Source organism: Poecile atricapillus, chromosome Z (genome assembly GCF_030490865.1).
Source record: "Poecile atricapillus isolate bPoeAtr1 chromosome Z, bPoeAtr1.hap1, whole genome shotgun sequence".
NCBI classification, from domain to species: Eukaryota; Metazoa; Chordata; class Aves; order Passeriformes; family Paridae; genus Poecile; species Poecile atricapillus.
This window is the reverse complement of record NC_081289.1, coordinates 134,646,569-134,665,887: the sequence shown is the minus strand read 5'-3', so window position 1 is coordinate 134,665,887 and position 19,319 is coordinate 134,646,569. Positions and strand designations below refer to the sequence as shown.

Sequence of the window (19,319 nt, the reverse complement as noted above, 5' to 3'; positions counted from 1 at the left end):
CTCAGGATGACACAGCCCAGTACCGTACTGAGCATTTTCGCCATGTTCCTTCACACCACTTTTGGGGAAAGTGGTTGCACCTCAGCAGACGGTGACGGTGAGTCATTTCATCTTCATCTTTCCACTCACGTATGATCTTGGAAAACCTCAGTTAAGAGCTCCAGAATGCAATCGTGTGATTAAATGTGTTTGTGTTTTAACTTCCAATCTCTCTTTAGTGCCAGTCCCCAAGGTGGAGCTGGGGGATAACTATTTAATTCAACCCCCAAATCTTCTGTCCTTTTAACATTCAAATTCACATGAAATAAGGGAGACCATAACAGTATGCCCAGGGCATGCAGTGCCAGACCTGTCAATCCTTGTTGTAGCTAGTGTTTGTGTAGGGACTTATGCCTGGGAACAGGGATAACTTCACCTTTCTGCAGCCCATGGTCTCTCTGAGCTGCCATTAGAGAGGGGTGAGGGCTTCTTTTGCTCTTGCCAGTCTCCTCCGAATAAAATGTTTTGATGTAACTCAAACTTGGCCCAAACCGTTCCACTTCAAAAGCCAAACTTCTATGTCTTCTTTAGGCAGTTCCAGCTATCTGGGATAAAATCCCAGTTTCTCTTGATGTAGCAACTCAGCCAGGGGGTTCTCACAGCACAGCACTAACAGCATTCATCCCTTACTCAGAAAATAATTATAAATTAACAACACTTTCAAATCAGCTTTATTGTAGACTTTTTGATCTCATTTAGAGAAGTGAAAATTATTTAGCAATATCAAGATCAAAAACATTAAACAGAATATAAAAACATAATAAGGAGAAATAAAACCACTGTTTTAGGCTGCTATTCCTTTTCTTAACAGGGAGATGAAAAATTTGATTTAGAGATTCAGTCCCAGATATGCTAAACTCTTATTTGTCTGATTCTAAACAAACAGCAATGACAAGAGTTTGTGCGCTATGCCTGAAGGACATGGGCTATTACTCAGTTACTGGTAGGTTAGAGATTCATTGTTTGGGAACAAAGGAGTTTTCAGTTTTTAAGAGAAGAATGGTTGTATTCTTATGGTACCTCTGTTAGGGAATCTCATTTTTCCCTGGGTGTTTTATGTTTTAACACATGTATCTAGACAGTTGTACATACATACCTACATACATAGACGGGATATGCATGCAAGGTGTTTTCATTAAAAGAAAACAGGGATTGGCTCAGAACTGCATCTATTTTTTTATTGTCATTTATTCATACAACTGGCAGCTATTTAGAGACAGCTCTGGAAAGTAACTATGGTGATGAAGGTTCAATGCTAGTGATTTATTGTTGGTGTCTGAAATCTTCACTGCACTGAAATCTTCAGGGCTTCCCAAAATCAGTTATGATCAGACCTTTGCTAGTTTTGTTACTAACACGAGTAAATCATTATTTCCTTATACCTGAAGATAGATTCAGAAAATCCCCACTGAGCAATTAGCAGCTTTTATGACCTCTTTATAAATCTCCTGTGTTTGGCCAACAAACTAGGCAATCCAGGGCAAAATCACCTATGACAGATACTTGACTTTCACTACTCACCCCTCTGACTTGTCCTGCCTCCTTACAAAGTGCCAGTAGCCAACTCAGGCATGAGGTTACTCTTATGGGCAGAGGAGGGAAGAGCTAATTGCAGCACTTGCCTCCATCTCTTCTTCTCTTCTGAACATCAGACTGCCTCAGAGCTGCTGTCCCCCAGCCAGGAAGAAGTGGTGGAGATCCCCAAAAGGCCTCAGAGAGCTACAGGCAGAGCTATGGAGGGGCAGGCAAGGGAGGATGCAGGTGGCATGGGAGGCTCATGGGCAGGGCACCTTCAGTGGTCCTCCTACCCATTCTTGTAGGGTTTGTCCAACCCACGTCTAACCTGTTGTGACTAAAACAGGTTCTGCCTGAATCCCATCAGTGCTAGAGGTCTCACATTACTCTGTCCATGGAGAGTCAGTGCTTAGCTGTGTCCTTAGTCAGTTCTGCTGTCAGTCCTGGTGGCTCTGGAGCATATGAAGCATGTCCTTACCCTCTGCTAACATCCTTCTCTTCCTAAAGGCTCCTGAGATTCCTGCTGTGTTTTGAACCATCCTGCTGGATGTTATCCAAACCCAAGAGAGAACCGCTTCTGTGAAGTACATGCCATGACTGTTTTACATGCTATAAGAGCAGTTCTGATCCCAGTTTAGAATTGCTCCTTACCAAGCCCTGCCTTGATTTCAGCAGAGTAAGGTTCATGCCTCTGCCTGGTCTGGGCTTCTCAAGGCAAACAATACAATAATCTTGTAAATGTTTTATTGAGTGAAGAGTCCTTAGCAGCATGAGTCATGTCAGACTCATCAAAACCATTCACATAGCAAATACATTTGTGTGTGGTAGTTCTGAGGTTTAGGGCAGAAGTGGGGCTGAGACTACGTGCATACTTATGTCAGACAAAAAAATTAGCCCAGGGAAAAACCATAGCAGAAATAGCATTTCAAGTTGCTTACTTAACACTGTTCCTGAGGTTTAATTATAACGTATTCTATTGTTATTATGTTGTCTCCATGAATAAGGAACCATATAATCACAATATAAAAATTCAGAGTCTAAGTGGTAAAGTCAGCTTTCCTTCCAGTGTGGCACCAAAGCTGCACTGCATTGGTTAAACCTTGAATGGCTGTTTGAGCTGCAAGACTGAATCTTTTCTTCTTTTCATTTTGCAACCAAACTGATAGAGAATTAATTCAAATTTCTGTTACTTTTCAGAAAATCAGAAGTAAATTGTTGAACTTTTTTATAAGCCATTTTATTAATAGGATGATTGTCAGGTTTTTGAGTTGAGGCAAAATCTGGTACATATAGTTTGCATGTACAGAGATAACCAAGTAGTCATATAGAAAAGTAGATTAGTCATTCTAACCTTGAAGTTTTAATATTGCCTTGAGTATAAAGCAAGTCTCCTTGCAGTTGCAAGTAAAATCTTAAGAGAGGCTTAGAATATGACAGTGCATGTCAGCTTTGGGTGTATATATCTGTATAAAATATGGTGGGTTGTTTTGCATTTTAAACAGATTCATTTCAGCTTACTTGGTATCCCCCAGATTTTGAATACACATATTTTTACGTACACACTTTTACCCACAAATAGGCAACTGCATGTGGTACATATGTTTGTATAAGCATGTCTGAGCTTATGGCACAGGGCTGCACTGGACAAGACTGTCACCTCTGTGAAACTGCTGCAGGACTTGCTCCAGAGTTGAGCTGATCTCTGTGTCTCTGTCTTGAATGTAATGGTTAAGTACAGCAGCTTTGTACAGGATCTTCTTTTTCTGCATCTCTCTGTGTCTTTGTGCCTGTGTATGTCTGTGCGTCTGTCCTCTGTATGTGTGTCTGTGTCTGTGTGTGTGCCTGTGTGTGTGTGTGTGTGTGTCTGTGTGTCTGTCTGTGTGTCTGTGCCTGTCTATGTCTATGTCTGTGTCTGTGTCTGTGCTGCACAGGTTCTCCCCTCAAAGCAGCAGCACTGGTAAAGGACATTGCATTTGCTGTCCTTCCGGCAGATCTGGGCTCCCTGAGCTGTGCTGACAAGACCAGTAATAATTTCTTAGCACCAGTTACTCCTGGTGACAAATGACCACTAAATATTTGCTCATGGGGGAGGGGAGAGATCTCCTTGTGGGTTCTGGATTAATGCAGCATCAGGTGGCCCCATCCCATCCCATGTGCGGGTGGCAGCAGTCCCCTTCCTAGCCTCTGCCTGCACTGCTTTTGTGTGTTTCTCTGTATTTTTGATTGACTTCTGGACTTCTTCTCTTACTCAAAATCTGACTGCAGATGCAAGAGTTGACCATCATTTTTTCTGGGAGGGATTTTCCACTGGAAATTTTTCAACAGGCATTTCCCCACCCCATTTGTGAGTCTGAGTCACTGATACCCCTCAGCAGATAGCAATAGGACCAGAAGGAACAGTTTTTGAACTGTCAGAGGAGAGATTTAGATTAGATGTTAAGGAGAAACTCTACACTTAGAGGGCAGTGAAGCTCTGGAACAAGCTTCCCCAAGAAGTTGTGGATGCCCCATCCCTGGAAGGGTTCAAGGCCAGTTTGGATGGGCCCCTGAGCTAACTGGTCTAGTGGGTGTCATTCTTGCCCATGGCGGATGGAAATAAATGATCTTTAAGATCCCTTCCAACCCAAACCTTTGATTTTGTGATTCTTTTTCTCACTGCATCAGGTGCCCTACATGGCAAGGACCTGTCTGAGGAATGGGTAACAGAGGATTGAGTGGGGGATCGAGCATAATTCCTTGACTCAGGAAAGAGGTTTATGTACTGTGACAGAAACCTTTAACCATAGGTGAAAAGAGTCATAGGCATTCCTGCCCCTAGGACCCATTCAAGGGGTCATGACAATAACCATTTCCCCATCCCCTTGGCTATAGTGGGTGACATTTTATGCAATGAGGCTGGCATTTTCTGCTAGAGAGAACTTCTCTCAGAAGCGTCATTTTTTACATCACCGGCCTCATGCCTGCCAATTAGAATTATGCTTTTAGTCAAATCATGATTGTGTTATTAGTCATTGAAGCAAATTTGCAGGAAGCCATGCATTCTAGCAGAAAGTCTGAGATCTCTCTCCTGAGCCCAAATTCATGACATTTCAGAAAGCTTTCCAGTACAATCAAAATGTGTCTAAGCTGCCTCATGGCACCAAAATGTCCTTAAAAGTGGGTGGGCTTCACTGGCATGCAGTGAGGGCTACTTTGAAAGGTGCAAATGGTCTTTTAACTTCATTTTGGACAAGGTTTCTCTGCTTCTTACATAACAGGTAGGTTGATCCTCTTCCTTTCAGGCAGACACATGAAGAAACAACCTCCTATGCAATGGAGCTGCAAATCAAATACACTCACGGGTTTACTTCAGTAACATCTTGTGAATATCTCCTTAGGGACTCTTGGGGATGATGAACCAGACAATTTTGACATTGATTGCTTCAGCCAGCTGGAAATTAAGGACTCCTTGAGCAGCCTGACCTGCAATTTCACCGAGCTGCCTCCTTACAACACTAACTACACCCTGTCTCTGTGGTAAGTGCTGTCAGTCTGTCCCTCGATAAATGCCTGGGAAGTGAAATGCTGAGAACTATTGAGTCACATTGCCACATGCAGGGAAACAGGAGCAGCAAAGCTAGACAAAATCCTGCTTCAGAGTGTTTTGCCAAGTTTGAGTACTATATTCAGCAAAGAAGAAGAGTTTACTGAAGCAAAACATGATTCCCCAGTGTAAAAAAGAAAGAGCTGGAAGGGTCTCTACAGGGGATTATTATGTCTCCAGTAGTTCTGATGTTGCCTCTGTTGCTCTGGAATGTTTGTAATATGGATGTAGCCCAGCATAAACTGAGAGCTTTTTATTTTAATTTAAATGGTATTTTAAAAAATATTTTGAAGGCACAAATCCTTGCCACAGAAAATTCTTTAGCAGAAGATTAATTGTCCACATCCAAGAACATGTGTTCATCTAGATTAAGACAAAAACTCAGCTATTGTCTTTGCACACAGAACCATATAAGAAATGCACTAGAACAAGCACACAAGCCTCCATCAGTTATCAAACACATCAGAGATCTCCACTTCCTATCAAGGCCTTAAAACTCTTTCCACCCTTTTTTTTCACTGTTGCACCAAGCTGAAGATTAAATTTTGTTTCTTGAGCATACAGATCCTTTTCCTTTTTTCTGTTTTTTCTGAAACTGAAAGTTGTGTGGCAGCCAAAAAAAGAAGTGGATATTTTTTGTAAATCTTTATATACTAGTCACTAATTATTTGCTTTTCTTTCTCAGAGTTTATTAGAATTTTTCTATTTTCATGGGATTTATTATGAGTTTGGACTGGAGTTTTATGGCAGTTCTCAAACATGGGAACCACAGAAATGGAAAAAAAGTTCTAAAACCGCCATGTGATTCCTTTCATGGCCAGCTGGCTGTTGGCCCTCTATTTGCTTCCACCAAAGTCAATAATAAATTTGTCTTTATCTTCAAAGAGCATTGAAACACATTGCCCTATATTTAAAAGCAGCAGTGGCAAGGTAATTTTTTAAAATGCAAATGTTTTAACACCTACACCTCCAATTAAATAATTGTGCTTTTTTCTCAAGAGCTCCATGACACTTAATGTGATTCTTGTCACTCTACTATTGTGCTCAAGGACCACAAGAAAAAACACTATCAATCTCTCAAACTCCTTATTTGCATTGCATTATTTCTTATTTCACATGGAAACTCACTTCAGAGAGATTAGTGAAATGAGCAAACAGGATTCATGCCTGACGCTGCCTGGTCCTCACGGCCTTTTATGCTCTGGCTAGCTCAGGACTCTCTGGCCGATGGCAACGCCAGGAGTGGGGAACCGTGCGAGTACGATTTGTCTCAGCACGGAACCTCCAGAGCTCCACGCAGTCAGGCTCTGTGAATCCCAGTGGTCGTAGGTCGTGGCGAAAGGAGAGAGAGGACTCAGTCTCTTCCAAATTCCCAGGAACGAGTTTATTACAAGGGCAAGGGAGCGATGACAAGGGACAGGGCTGGGACTGCAGGGAAGAGGTCTGAGCTGAGACCCTGAGCACCTCTGTGCGTCTGGTTTTAAAGGCAAGGAGCGGTGAAAGCCTTGACCAATGGGGAGACATCAGAGGAGTGGTAATAGGAGGGGATTACAGTGTTCAGGACCAATGATAAGGACACAGGGGAGGGACGGCAGCTAGACAATCAATGGGGCTTCGAGGAAGGGATAACGGGCAGGGAAAGAGCTAGAACAAAGGGTTGGGTTTACATAGACAGACAGGGGTTGAGGGCAGGGTGAAGGTGATGGATGGGGAATTCTCTGGAAATAAGGGATGGGTTTACAATGATGGATAACTGGGAAGGGACTACTCTGGGTAACAGGGGGGCAACTGGGGCAAACTAATTCAAACTTAACAAAGGTAGACAAACCGGTGGCAACACATGCCCTATAGTAAGTAGTCAAGTCATATTAACACAGAAATGATTGTTGTGTCACTTTGGCCAACAGTACCAAAGAAGATAACAATTACGCCTGCTCCAACATGAAGAAACAAGAAGATGTATACTTCTTACATTTCATTGATATACTCTCAAACAGAGATATTTGCATGTATTCTGAGATGAAGAGAAGGGTCTGCAGGAGTCTGGTTGTAACTGACATTGGTGAGACACTTGATATTTTGGACATTTTTAAAGTTATAGGGGTTACTGGGGAGGAAACCTGTCCAGCACAAAGCCTAAGGGTCAATCTGGATGACACAAAAGCATAAAATATCATCTTAGCAGAGCATGTAGCCTGTATGGGGGTGTTATAAGAGTGTGGTGTTTCCTTTGCTTCAAAGCCAGACATGATTAACCTCCATTCCAAAAGCGTAGTTGAATTCAGGCTGATTGTGACATTGCCCAGACCCAGACATAGACTGAATCCCATCCATGGCTGAAGCAGCTGTTCCTGAGTGTGGATGGACTGCCAAGCAGGAACATTTTGTTCGTCTCTGACTAGGGATGATGCAGTTTAGGGGCTGGCCCCCCCACAGATAGCATGAGTCCAGTAGCACAGGGAACACAAGGCTGCAAGATCTCACTTGACATAGTGGTGTATCCTGTACTCTGAACAAAGTGCATCCTGCACCAGTAACTGTGAGCAGGCTAAGACACACCAGGGACCTGTCTGAGCCAAGAAATAGGGAACTCAAGGGGAGGAAGGGATACACAGAATTTACTGTTCTTGGCAACAAGGGCAGCAGAGAAGCCTGTGTAGGACAGATTCTTCTCTCTTCTTCTCCAGTGTCACATTGCTTTGTCTCTGGCAGTAAGCACTGCAACATCCCTCTCTTGTGAAACATTTCTGCCACAGTCCAACAGTTTTGTAATAATCTTACATTAGTTCTTAGTTTACAGGCCAGCCTGGCAGTCCTTACTCTAAAAACTGTGGAAGATCTAAGTATCTGGGGGTTTTAGGAGTGAGAACAGTTTATGACTATATGTGTTTTCCTGAGAGGAGAGGGATGTGGGCTCTGTGTTGCTGTGAGAGCTGATGTCCTTATGCAAGATGAATTCAGGAAGCCTCAGTGCCACAGCCACAAGTCCCTGCAGGTCTCAAGCACATCCAGCTTAGGGTCAGCTTGGGGAGAGAGCCCTGAGGGCCATATTTCAGGCTTGATATACTTGCATGGATGGTCTTTGGCACAGTCTCCTTCAGACCAGGTCAGATGTGGGTTCATAGCAAGGGTGTGGAGCCACAGCCCACTCTGGTCTATCAAACAGTGTCAGACTTTGTCCCTCCATCTGTCCCACTGCCCTAACAGACAGCCACCGCTGCACCTGAGCACAGCTTGCTCCCCAGTGTCTCCTCCCAGGTGGGTTTTGCTAGGGGGCCTCCATCTCAGAGCATTGGCTAGAGGGACTGAATTTCAGGCCTTCAAGCTACCGCAGGGGTGGGCATGCTCAGGAACTGCTTTCAAGATTAAATGTCATATCCCTCACAAGCATCTCCTCTGCTGGTCAAACTACTTCTCCAGCAAGTCAAAACCAAGCCCCTCTCAGCATCAGGATGTAAGGATGAGATGGGGCTCAGCATAAGGATTGCCTAACTCAAGACAGCTTTGCCTCAAGATAGGTCACCATGTAGGGCTGTAGCTTGGACCTTTTTTTTGCATTTCAAACCCTGTTTATTTTCTATTCTGCTTTATTATTCTTTAATTAACATTATTCTGCTCCTGTTACATCCTGGTTTGTTGTCATTTGCAGTTAAGCCCGAAGTACCATTCGCTATAAACATCACATATGAAAAGGAGGCAAATGAATATCTTATTCGTTATTGTACACCACACTCAAGGAAGAAATACTTAAAGGACAAATTAGTACACCAGGTAGCCTATCGGCAGAAAGAAGGTACTTGGGAGGTAAGTGGTGATGTAGGGTGTGCTTGCACTAATTTCCAAAATTAAACATTATCAAAATTACCTGTACCATGTAAATATTATCAAATCTGCATTTCTGCAGCTCTCCACCTGAAAACTTGGAAAGGTGCAATATTTGTAATTTGGAAATTTCATTAGTTAAAAGAGGTTTTATTCATTTGGGTTTTGTAGTGGGAATAGAAGACATAACGTGTTGAACCATTCTATGTTTGCTCTTTGCTGTGGTGATTTTGCTGTTATTTTCTGTGCTCATCAGTCAATAAAATGTGTGACCTCTTTATTTATTTTGCAAGTTTCTTCACATCTCCTTTTCCATTGAATCCTCACAGGCTTCCAGTGCAGCCCTGCAGCTCTCCCACCCTCAGGCTTTGTGAGACTGCAGCTGCCTGTGAACTGGGTCTGACTGGGGAGAGCTGCAGGTGTCTCTCTGTCCCCTGTCACCAAGGCAGCCATGCAAAAGCTAGTCACGATGTTTGAAAGCATGGACTACATCTGGGTTTTACAGAGAGAATACAGTGTTGTCCACAAAAATCAGATTTGTTACCTGGAGTGCAATAAGCCTGTAATTATACACTCGAGAGTGACATTGATTGTTCCAGCTACACAGGCCTGGGTGCTCAGTGGTATTCCACAAATCAAGCACACCAACTTCCAAAATCTATTTATACATTTTACCACACAAACTAGTAAGTGTTCCTCGGCCACAAGTTACATAGTTCTCTTACTAATTAGTGTTCCATCTTCTATCAGTTAATGATTCTCTCACGTCTCATGCTAATTAGCTCACAGGCTCAGTCTTCCGAGTTGGTGGTTCTTGTGACCCAGAGGGCCATGAGTCAGCAGTCGTGATCTGCTCCTGCCCGAATTCCCTTCTACCCAGTTCAGAGCTGATTCAGCACAGTCACTGAGTTGTCTTTATTAGTTTCTTCCTTGTCTTAGGGGTTCTGCCAAATGTCCTCTATTATGGCCCAAAAATTCTGTACTCTTTGTGCCCTTTACCATCGTTACATCCTTCTTCCTAAGCTTTGTTAACCTCCCCCCAGGTTTCACATCATTGAAGTGTGTCAAGACCCAAACCTTAACAAGGCAATTCTACCCACAAGTAATTTGTTTTTCTAACACCTGGACATTGCTTAGAGCTTGCTTATTAACTGCTCTCCTTCACGGATTAAATCTCCCTCCTTGTTGATTAGGCTTGAAAATATACAAAGATCAAACATCGAAGAACTTAAGGGAAAAATAAAATGGGTTCAGGTAGTGAAATACATTGAAATGGAGAGCACCAGAGCTGCATTGCAGAATTTCAGCTTCTTCCCTTAACTGGCCTCTCAGATATTGTCTTTTTATGCTCAAAAAACGTATTTTTTCCATGTGTCCCCTCTGAGCCTTCTCAGGGAAGCGTGTATTTCCTACTGCAGTGTCAGCTGCCGCAGAGCACTGTTAATACTTGTAGCTGTTTTCCAAAAGGCTTTTATCTGGCGTATCTCTCCCTTCTCAATGCTATCTGGACTATGCTGCTGTTTAACTAGGTTGATACCCTGATAAGCACCTGTGTAATAGCTAGAGAGATGGAGTAAACAGCACAGTATTTCAGGGATGCACCTGATCTCACATATTTTGCCGAACTCGAGGATAGTTCTCCACTGCCTGCTGGAAAAATAACTGTATCTTTTATGTGTGTGTGTGTGTGTGTGTTTAGACAAAAGAATCACCATATCTTCAGGTAAAACTGCTGGGGAAAAACCTTGAAAATGGAGCATCGTATGAGGTGAAAGTACGTTCTCAGCCCAATGGAGATTATTTTAAGGGCACATGGAGTGAATGGAGCACTTCCAAGAGCTTCAGGACAGCAAGAGAGCAGCACTCCGCAGAAAGCTGTAAGGGCTGAAAACACTTTGTTCCTCCTGGAAGAAAGCAGAGCTGGGGGCCTGGGCTTGCTGGCCAGCCTCAGCAGCAGCAGGGATGAGAGAATGGGGAGGGAAGAGCCCATGGCCACACCAAGGTCAGCCCTCAATGACACAGGCACTGCAATCCAAGGAGGTGACTCAGAGCAGCTGGGTTGCTCTGGTCTGGGGCTGACTGAAGACTTAAATTTCACTTAAGGGAAATAAGGTCAGAAGAAATGCTGCCATGAGAGCCTGAGGGTGTGGGTGCAGAGGGAGATGAAGGCTGACTTGCTGCTTGCTACTGGCTGGCTTGGCAGGAGAAGGAAGAGCTTGCACCAGGCATTTTGGGTAAGGAACAGAGTGTGAAACAGGACCCATTTCAGGACCCTGGGCTTGGGTGTGAACATGGCACTTGAATCACAAATGCAACACAGGATAAAATCTCATCACTGCACATGAATAATCTTTCTGGTCCTTGGGTCCCTTCAGTCCCCAGGGGCACTCTGGCATTAGGGTGTTAGTCATCTCTGTGCTGCTGTGAGGACACAGCAAGTGCTGGTTTCAGTGCATGGGAAGTGACAGCACACTTCAAGCTGCTTTAATCCAGTCTGTGAACCCAGCTTGAAGCTCAGCCAAGTGCTGATGCTCTGGCAGCCTATCATTTACCTCCTTCATGGAGGCAGGAGAAATGAGCCATTGCACAAGCCCAGTGATGGGGCAAGTGCAATGCTTGGTGTTAATTCCTAATTTATCATCTGAAAAGACCTCACTGCTATGGTGGCTTAACAGTGAGACATTTACATGCATTGGCTGATGTTCTTTGTTTTCCTTCAGATAACAGTGTGGCCATGGTTATACTCTCCATCCTGGGATTCATGCTGTCCGTTGTTGTAATTGCACTGTTCATAGTTTTTTGGGAAAACAGGTAATCTCTGTATCAAAAAAGGTGTTGGGACCCAATCCTTCTCTGATGGTCTTATTGCTTTCCCTGTATGTGAGGTACCCTCTCTCTATCTCTGGAACTCTGTATCAAGCTGATGGCAAGCAAAGAATAGAAATGAGCAATACTAGAGACAGTGTTGGCAGGCAGAAGATGACCTGCCACTGGGACCTTTGGCAAGGTGTAGTCACCACCAAACAGACTCAGTGCCCCACTGGAGGCAAATCTGACTCACAAACTTCAAGCAAAATCCAGAAAAGAAAGAGACCTGTGTGTAAGAGACGCTTCGGGGTGGACGGTCTGAGACACAGCAGAGACCTCTATAATCGAGTTAGATGTTAGTAGTTTATTTCAGGGCGTGGGAGAGAGAGAGAGAGAGAGAGCCTGCTATGAGCCAGCAGATAGAGCTCAAAGCAGGCTCAGAGAGAACAATACAAAAGGGGGTAAAATATGAATACGTGAGTTCAAGACTTAAGGTTGCTAAGAAAGAGAGTAACAGAACAGAAGTGAGAGAGCCGGGAAAGAAGGGTAAAGAAGAGCAGGAAAGAGCAGGAAAAAGAGAGCAGCAAGAGCATAGAAAGCGTGAGGCAAGAGGGCTAAGAGAGAGAACTCTCTTTTACAATTACTTATATAATCTATACATTTGAATATTCTATTCCTTTACTAACCAATCTTCATAAGTATACTAATACAGTAACATTTGTGTGTGACCTATAGAAATCGCTGCTTTTGCATATTTTTAGTTATCTCAGGGTCCTTCAGACCTTTCTTTATAAGGCTGGGGAGAGGGGTCTCAGCTTAGTTTTATTGGGGGAAAGAATGTGTTCTGGCATACCAGACCGGTTTCTTTGAATTATTCAAACCATGCTTTCATTTGTATTTCTTCCTTTGCCTTTCTGGCTAAAGAGTCATATTTATAATTTCTTTCTAATTCTACCTTCCCAACACCTGTGGGTTTTAGTAAACTCCTAAGAAGTGTGGAAGCAGCATGCCAGGGTGATGACTTGTTCCTTTCACAGGCTGAGTCAGCAGGGTGTTTGCTCTGCAGCACTTTCAGAAGCAGCAGGGCAAAGCCCTCTGCAGCAGGGGCTTGATGGTGTCAGACACCAGCCTGGCCAAATCGTCTTCCAGCCAGCCATGAGGCTAGATCAGGCAGAAGTGGGACTAGGAATACATTCATTACTCAAGCAGTCTTTGGTATGCATTAGGGTTTTTTCATTTATCTCCTACACAGCAGTAGATAGAAAACTGTAAATATGTTTTTAATGACATGGCTCAGGAGAGCTGACAAGCTTAAGAAAATGAACAGATATGTATATAATGATCTGGAGGGATAAAATCCCAGTTTAACTGTAGAAGATGAACTCCTTGCAAGACAGAAAGCCCAGGACTCCTCAATAACATTCAGAGCAGTCTGTCCATGACACCCAGCTCAAGAGAGGTAACTCTGTGTGAGCTGCTTTTTTTGACAACTCTGGCTGTGCTAACTCCAGACTAACACATGGGGATTACCTGGCAGTGTTGAACATGGGGATTACCTGGCCAATGTTAGCTGGCAAGAACTAAGCAAGAACTGGCAAGAACTCAGCCATACCATGCCACAAAAAGTTTTAATAATTAAACATTTTAGACACTGGAGTTATCTGCCCTAGTGCTACTTTGTTCACAAGTATAGAGGTAGCTTGAGATTTCTCATTCTTGAGATTTATTGTTGCTGGGAACCTGCAGTTCTTTAACTTTGCTACAAGTTTTGCTTATGTAAGACTGCAGGAAAAACAGGTGAGACTTTTTGATCCCAGATATCTCCATTTTAAAAATAAGAGGGTTTTATATGTGCACATATATACAGCCACACAGACACATAAATAAAATTAAATATATATTCATATACATGTATAATTATAACACTGCAATGATAGAATATCAGTTGGACAACATACTGTAGATGCATCATAGCTGAGAGTATCAAGCAGTACAACGTGGGAACCTTGCTAATCAAGGCAGTAAAAATGAGACCTGTGGAAGAAAGCTATAGGACAGATGTCTGAAGCTCAAATTGCTGGCCAAGGAATGGGACAATATGTCATCCTTTTAATTAATTGAACATGCAGAAGCAACTATCAGCCAATTTCCGCTTTAGCCACAGCATCTTCTTGCACTTGCAGGAAATAGTTTCACCACACAGAACCCTGTTAATACAGCTAGATGAAAACAAGTAACAAACACTTTGCCAGCATAATGTGCTGCATTCCCAGTACTTAGTGAAGTATCTTCTTTTAACTGTGACAATTTGTGCATCCCAAAGAACAATGACTTTTTAAACAACAACCTTTACAATTCCTCTTCTCTTGTCTGGTTTATTCTGAGGTTTCTCTGTCTTTGTTCTGGATAACGCCAGTCAGCCCTAAGGCTTTGTGAGAACTAGTACAAATGATGCAATATGAACCTCTGATACCTCAACACAGCCCTCTTATGCTGCTTTTTGCCTACTGTTGCTCTTTCAGGATCAAACCTGCTGTATGGCCAAACCTTCCTGACCATAAAAAAACGCTGGAGCAACTATGCAAGAAGCCAAAAAACGTATGTTCTTCCACTTTTATTTCCACCTAAGTATAGATGTCTGGGGATAAAACTAACACCCATGAGAGACAGGATGTGCATTTTCTGCATGAACTAGGATACTCTTTCAGAAATTACTTCTACATTTCACTTAAGAGAGCTCATATTTGCTCCTGCAGATGTCAGTCAAGGGTATGGAAATAATAGACAATTGACCTAGCTCCTGAGGTTTGACTTGTGCAAAGTTAACTACAGAGGTCTTGGGAAGTTAATGTATGAAGAAAATCTGAAGGAATTAAGTTTGTTTATAGAAGAAAAGGAAGCTTGGGGTGTGGAATACTACTTACAACCTTCCAATACCTAAGGTGTATCTAGAGAGATGGGGAAGGTGCTGTCACTGCAAGGCTATGGAGTGACAGGACCAGAGGCAACAAACATGTGTTGCTTCAGGGAAAACTTCTTCCAGATACAAGGAAAGAATCTCTCTTGTGAAAATAATTAAACACTGTGTAGCCTCCCCAAAGACAAGGTAGGTTCTCCTTTGGGAATATGTTTAAGGCTTAGCTTGACTAGGGCTCTGAGTATAGTGGAGGTCCTGCTTCTGGCAGAAGGTTGGACTGCACAGCTCCTTTCCAACCAAGACACTTTGGTGGTTCTACCAAACTATCAGGGGGCTGGAGGGGATGTTTTGCAAACATCCCTGGTACCCTGACATGGCCAACAGCATTGTTCATACATCATGCAGTATGTTAACTGCTTTGCCAGTTAAAAGCCAGACAGACAAGTAAGTCATTAATGCTGTGCACTCCAGGTACATTATTAGCATGTTCTTCATTTCATAGGATGCCTAGCACAGCTCTCCCAGCCTCTGTGCTCCCCAGTTCAGGAATTCCTAATGTGTTTCAGGAAGTCGTGGCAAATTTTTACTTCCCTTGGTGCTAAATTAGGAAGGCAAAACTGAAAGAAACCACCTGGGTGGGCACACTCCTTCCTGTGAAATGGCAGGCGTGCAATAAATGCATGTCTCAGAAAAGGCTCTGAAACACTGTATAGAGTATAAAACACTCCAGGGTACTGCCCAGAGGAGGACGTAGGGTAGAAGAAGTTAATAGGGAATGGGATTTCCAACCATGCGATAATTTATTCTGCACTAACTTATTGTTCAACCTGCTCATCTTGGGTTACATCTAGAGTTAAAGAAATAATAAATACCCTTCTAAAATCACATAAATTATTAAAGTGTCTTTTCTCTTAAGCTACCACCCACTGTTGACTAACTGCGCTGTTTCCTTTGTCACACAGAATTTTGATATAAGCTTTAACCCAGAGAGTTTTGGTTATGTTCATATCCATAAAGTGGACAGCCTTTGGGCAAAAGCTGAACTGGAAAATTTTCTGCAGCCATCAACTGCTTCAAAGACAAGCCTTCCAGAAAAATTCAGGAGTGGATCAGAACTGAAGATGATCCATGTGATGTCAGACAAAAACAACCTCAACCTGCCAGTGTCTGACAAAGGAGTCTGGCCAGCTGAAGCCCTGAACAGGCTCCTGGGCACCAGCCAGTTTGCAGTCACCGAGGGCAGCTGCAGCTCCAGCACATATGAAGTTTGCCACGGCAACAGGGTGCCCCTGCACAACGATGGTTTCGACCTTTCCTCCACTTGTCCCCTTGATCCTTCTGGCCAGCCCCATGCAGAGCCTGTAAATGATGACACCATATCCCAGATGCTGCCAAACAGTGACATGAGATCAACAAACAATGAGGAAGCCTATGTCACAATGTCCAGCTTCTACAAAATTCAGTAAATCTCATAAGAATTACAGCATGCATTTTATTTTCTCTAACACAAGCAGGGTACTGAAGCTTTCTGGTTTTGTTTTCCTGTATCTTGGGAATTCCCACATCCCTCATGCCCTCTGCTCATGGTGCAATGCTATACCCACAGGGAAGTGGGTTCTCCCACATTCCAGTGAGAAGTATCCTATCTCAGCATTCAGTATGCTGCTAGCAGTCTTTACTGCAGTAGAAACTAAATTTAATTCAACCTGATTTTGATCTTCAAATCTGATTAATCCAGAGCAGTGGCAATGCAGTCCCAGCTGAGGATCACAGCATATCTCATAGAAATTAATGAACTCTTTTGTTACCCTCTTGGTTACAGAGTTAAGCTCTTATTAATGTCTTAGCAAGAAATATGGCAATGAATTCCTTTTAAATAGAACCCAATCTTTTTTAAACACTGGTAGGTCAAGACTAATTCCCCCCCCAGTTAGTCAAAAGACAGTAAAAAGACAAAAAACCAGTAAATTATAGTTGCTATCAAGTACTAGGTGCCTGGGGATTCAGGAGCTTGAGCACCACAAGAAGAATTAGCAGAGTGCCCAATAAAAATGTTACATGGGCCCACCTGTAATCAGGAGATGTTTCCTGAGATGGATTTAGGTTTTTGTTTGGGTTTTTTGTTTGGTGGGGTTTGGGGGTTTTTTTGAGACACGAACTAAAACAAAGCAAACCCTAAGTGCCACTACTTCTTGCTATTGGCAAAGATCTGCTCTTAAGCCAACTATAGGATCCACAGGTACTTCTGCTAATACTTTTGAGGACTTCAAAATTTCATGTACCAACTATGCAAAGTCCTTTCTCTTTCTAGAAGCTGAACTAAGTCTGTAAATTGCATGATGCTGTCCTTTTCTGCAGCTCTTATGCAATTATTAGTGTAGCATTCCAGAGTGCTTTCCATTCCAGAGGCTGGGCTGACCATATTTGTTTACTAGAATTATTCCCAATGTGTGACTGCACACAAATACTATGAATTTGGACAGGCAATGTTCCCATGCAACATTTGACATAGGAAAATGGAATGTCATGGAATGTCATGGATCCTGCCAGTGATCACAAGACCTAATTTCTTTCTTTTAAATAACTTTCAATTTGCAGGAGATGTTTTGTTTGTTGGGGTGTTTTTTGTTTTTTGTTTTGTTTGCATTGTGACTTTTTTTCTTTGTGGTTTCTTTGTGTGTTTTCTTTTTTTCTTTTATTACTTTTTTTACATTATGGCTGAGCCACTTCACAGTTCTCCTTGGATGCTGCACATTCTGGAGCACACACTTGGAGATAAAGCTGCTACAGCCACATGGTTGCATGACAGCAAAACTGTGTGGCCATGTGACATCCAAGCTGCTTTCTTGCACTCTGGATTTGGGATTCACCTCATTGTTCAGTGTCAGTTTCTCTAGCTCTTTGAAATTCTCCTTTACCTAGTTATATTCACATCCCCAGAGTCTAAGGGTGAAAAGAGTCCTCTCTTATCCTCAGAGGATGAGATGCTCAGATTTAATGGTCACAGAAATGTTGCAAAACCTCAGCTGCTTCCATCTGCCTCTGCCAAGACATCTTTGCACCAGGAGAGCAGCAGAATGAATCAGATCACTGAAAATCTCTTGTGGCCTTGTTTCAAGAATATATGAGAGTGGGGCTTGCATTAAACTCAGTTGCTTGAATCAACTGCAAGAGACAGTACAAACCAAACAGCAATTCTGGACCACATCAAGCCAAAACCAGCCTTCCCAAGACAGCACTCCACCTCCTCCACCTCCACCCAGTGCCAGGGAAACTTTCGACTTGGGAGAACCTAACAGCTACTGTGTGCAAAGGGGCCTCGGATTTGGCTCAAGGCATTCCAATGACATTTTACAGAATGGTTTTTATTGCTGTTTACTGCCAAATGAAGCATTAATTGATGCAGAAGAAAAAGACCAAAGCCCTGGGCATTCATTTGCTTTATAGTGCTTGTATTCCCTTTCAAAAAAGAGCTGCTGATAATGCTTAGACTGTGAGAACTTGCACAGTGTGACTGTAGAGACAGACAGACTATACTGGAATGATACCTTCTTCCAGTGTCACAGTGACAAACAAAAAGGGGATAGAGGAAGAAGCAAAAGCACATCAGGAAAATCCTCTGCAGTATGTGCTATGCTTCCTTCAATTTTTGTAATTTTGTATTTCTGTAAAGTATTTGTTGGATGCATGCAGATATAACCACTTTCAGCTTTGTTTCAGGAAAAAAAATAAAGCCAAATATGCACCAAAGCCAGAAACACCACAAGCATTTCCTGTCTATGACCAAGTTATATATAGTCCATACATGAGGATACAGCCATGGTGATGTCTGGGCAGTCTATCAAATAGTTTCCTTATTCTGCATGACAATTGCTCCAGAGATGTCCACAAATTCCCATCTGCCTCAATAATCACACAGGAGTTTTGCTCAGCTTTCACACGCTCCATGCACTTCCTTTAGTTCAGCACAACTTTCCTTCTCCCCCTTCTGCCTCCAGTACCCTTACTCAGCTGCACACCCAGACCCAGTTTCCTGACACTGGTTTCTCTGCCACTGCTTTATGACACAGTGCCTGGAGCTGCCTGCTCCTTTCTGCCATGTGCCCACTGGGCTGCAGCCCCTCTCCTGCAGTCATGGTGCCACACAGATGCCCTCCCATCTTTGCTTCTCCCCTTGTCTGTGTGCAGCTTGTGCAAAAGTCTCCTAGCACTATGAGCACCCCTCTCCTGCATGATGCAAATTCCTCTTAGCTGTACACAAATAAACTTAGACTATTGTCAGTTATAACAATGAGTCACGGTCTAATTCTAATGATGCTGAAAAATGCTAATTACATCTCAAGGAATTAGTCATTCCTGGCTTAAAGTGTTAGTTTGTTTACCACCTTTACCAGCTTGTTCCTCCCCTTGTGCACATTCCTTAGAGAGGCTGAAAAAACAAATGTTGTGTGTGTCAGCAGGGCAGCAGATGACCAGCTAAGTGTGGGGAGGCAGGAGGACTGCTTCTGTCAGGGTGGAGGGATGGCTAAATGCCTGTGATGTGCAGCAAAGGCTGGGCTATGAAATAAATGTTGAAAGGGTGGCCTGACAAGCACTGCTGCAGGGACATGTGACTGAATCCAGGGCAAATTTTGG

General features: G+C 43.1%; 1 protein-coding gene across 1 annotated transcript; it reads left to right on the top strand.

Moving 5' to 3' along the window:
• On the top strand, positions 1-17,347 carry IL7R (interleukin 7 receptor). The gene is made up of 8 exons (XM_058828037.1): positions 1-97; positions 4,932-5,070; positions 7,045-7,199; positions 8,787-8,941; positions 10,659-10,836; positions 11,680-11,770; positions 14,290-14,365; positions 15,647-17,347. Exons 1-8 carry the CDS (start codon positions 7-9, stop codon positions 16,148-16,150), a joined length of 1,389 nt encoding a protein of 462 aa, XP_058684020.1. The 5' UTR covers positions 1-6; the 3' UTR covers positions 16,151-17,347.
• The last annotated feature ends 1,972 nt before the right edge of the window (positions 17,348-19,319 follow it).

Excerpts from the sequence above, each read along its gene's own strand:
- IL7R (XM_058828037.1), top strand. The coding sequence starts at position 7 with ATGACACAGCCCAGTACCGTACTGAGCATTTTCGCCATGTTCCTTCAC. Across the intron at positions 7,200-8,786 it reads TCTGGTTGTAACTGACATTG|TTAAGCCCGAAGTACCATTC; the intron begins GTGAGACACTTG and ends TGTCATTTGCAG. Across the intron at positions 10,837-11,679 it reads GCAGCACTCCGCAGAAAGCT|ATAACAGTGTGGCCATGGTT; the intron begins GTAAGGGCTGAA and ends GTTTTCCTTCAG.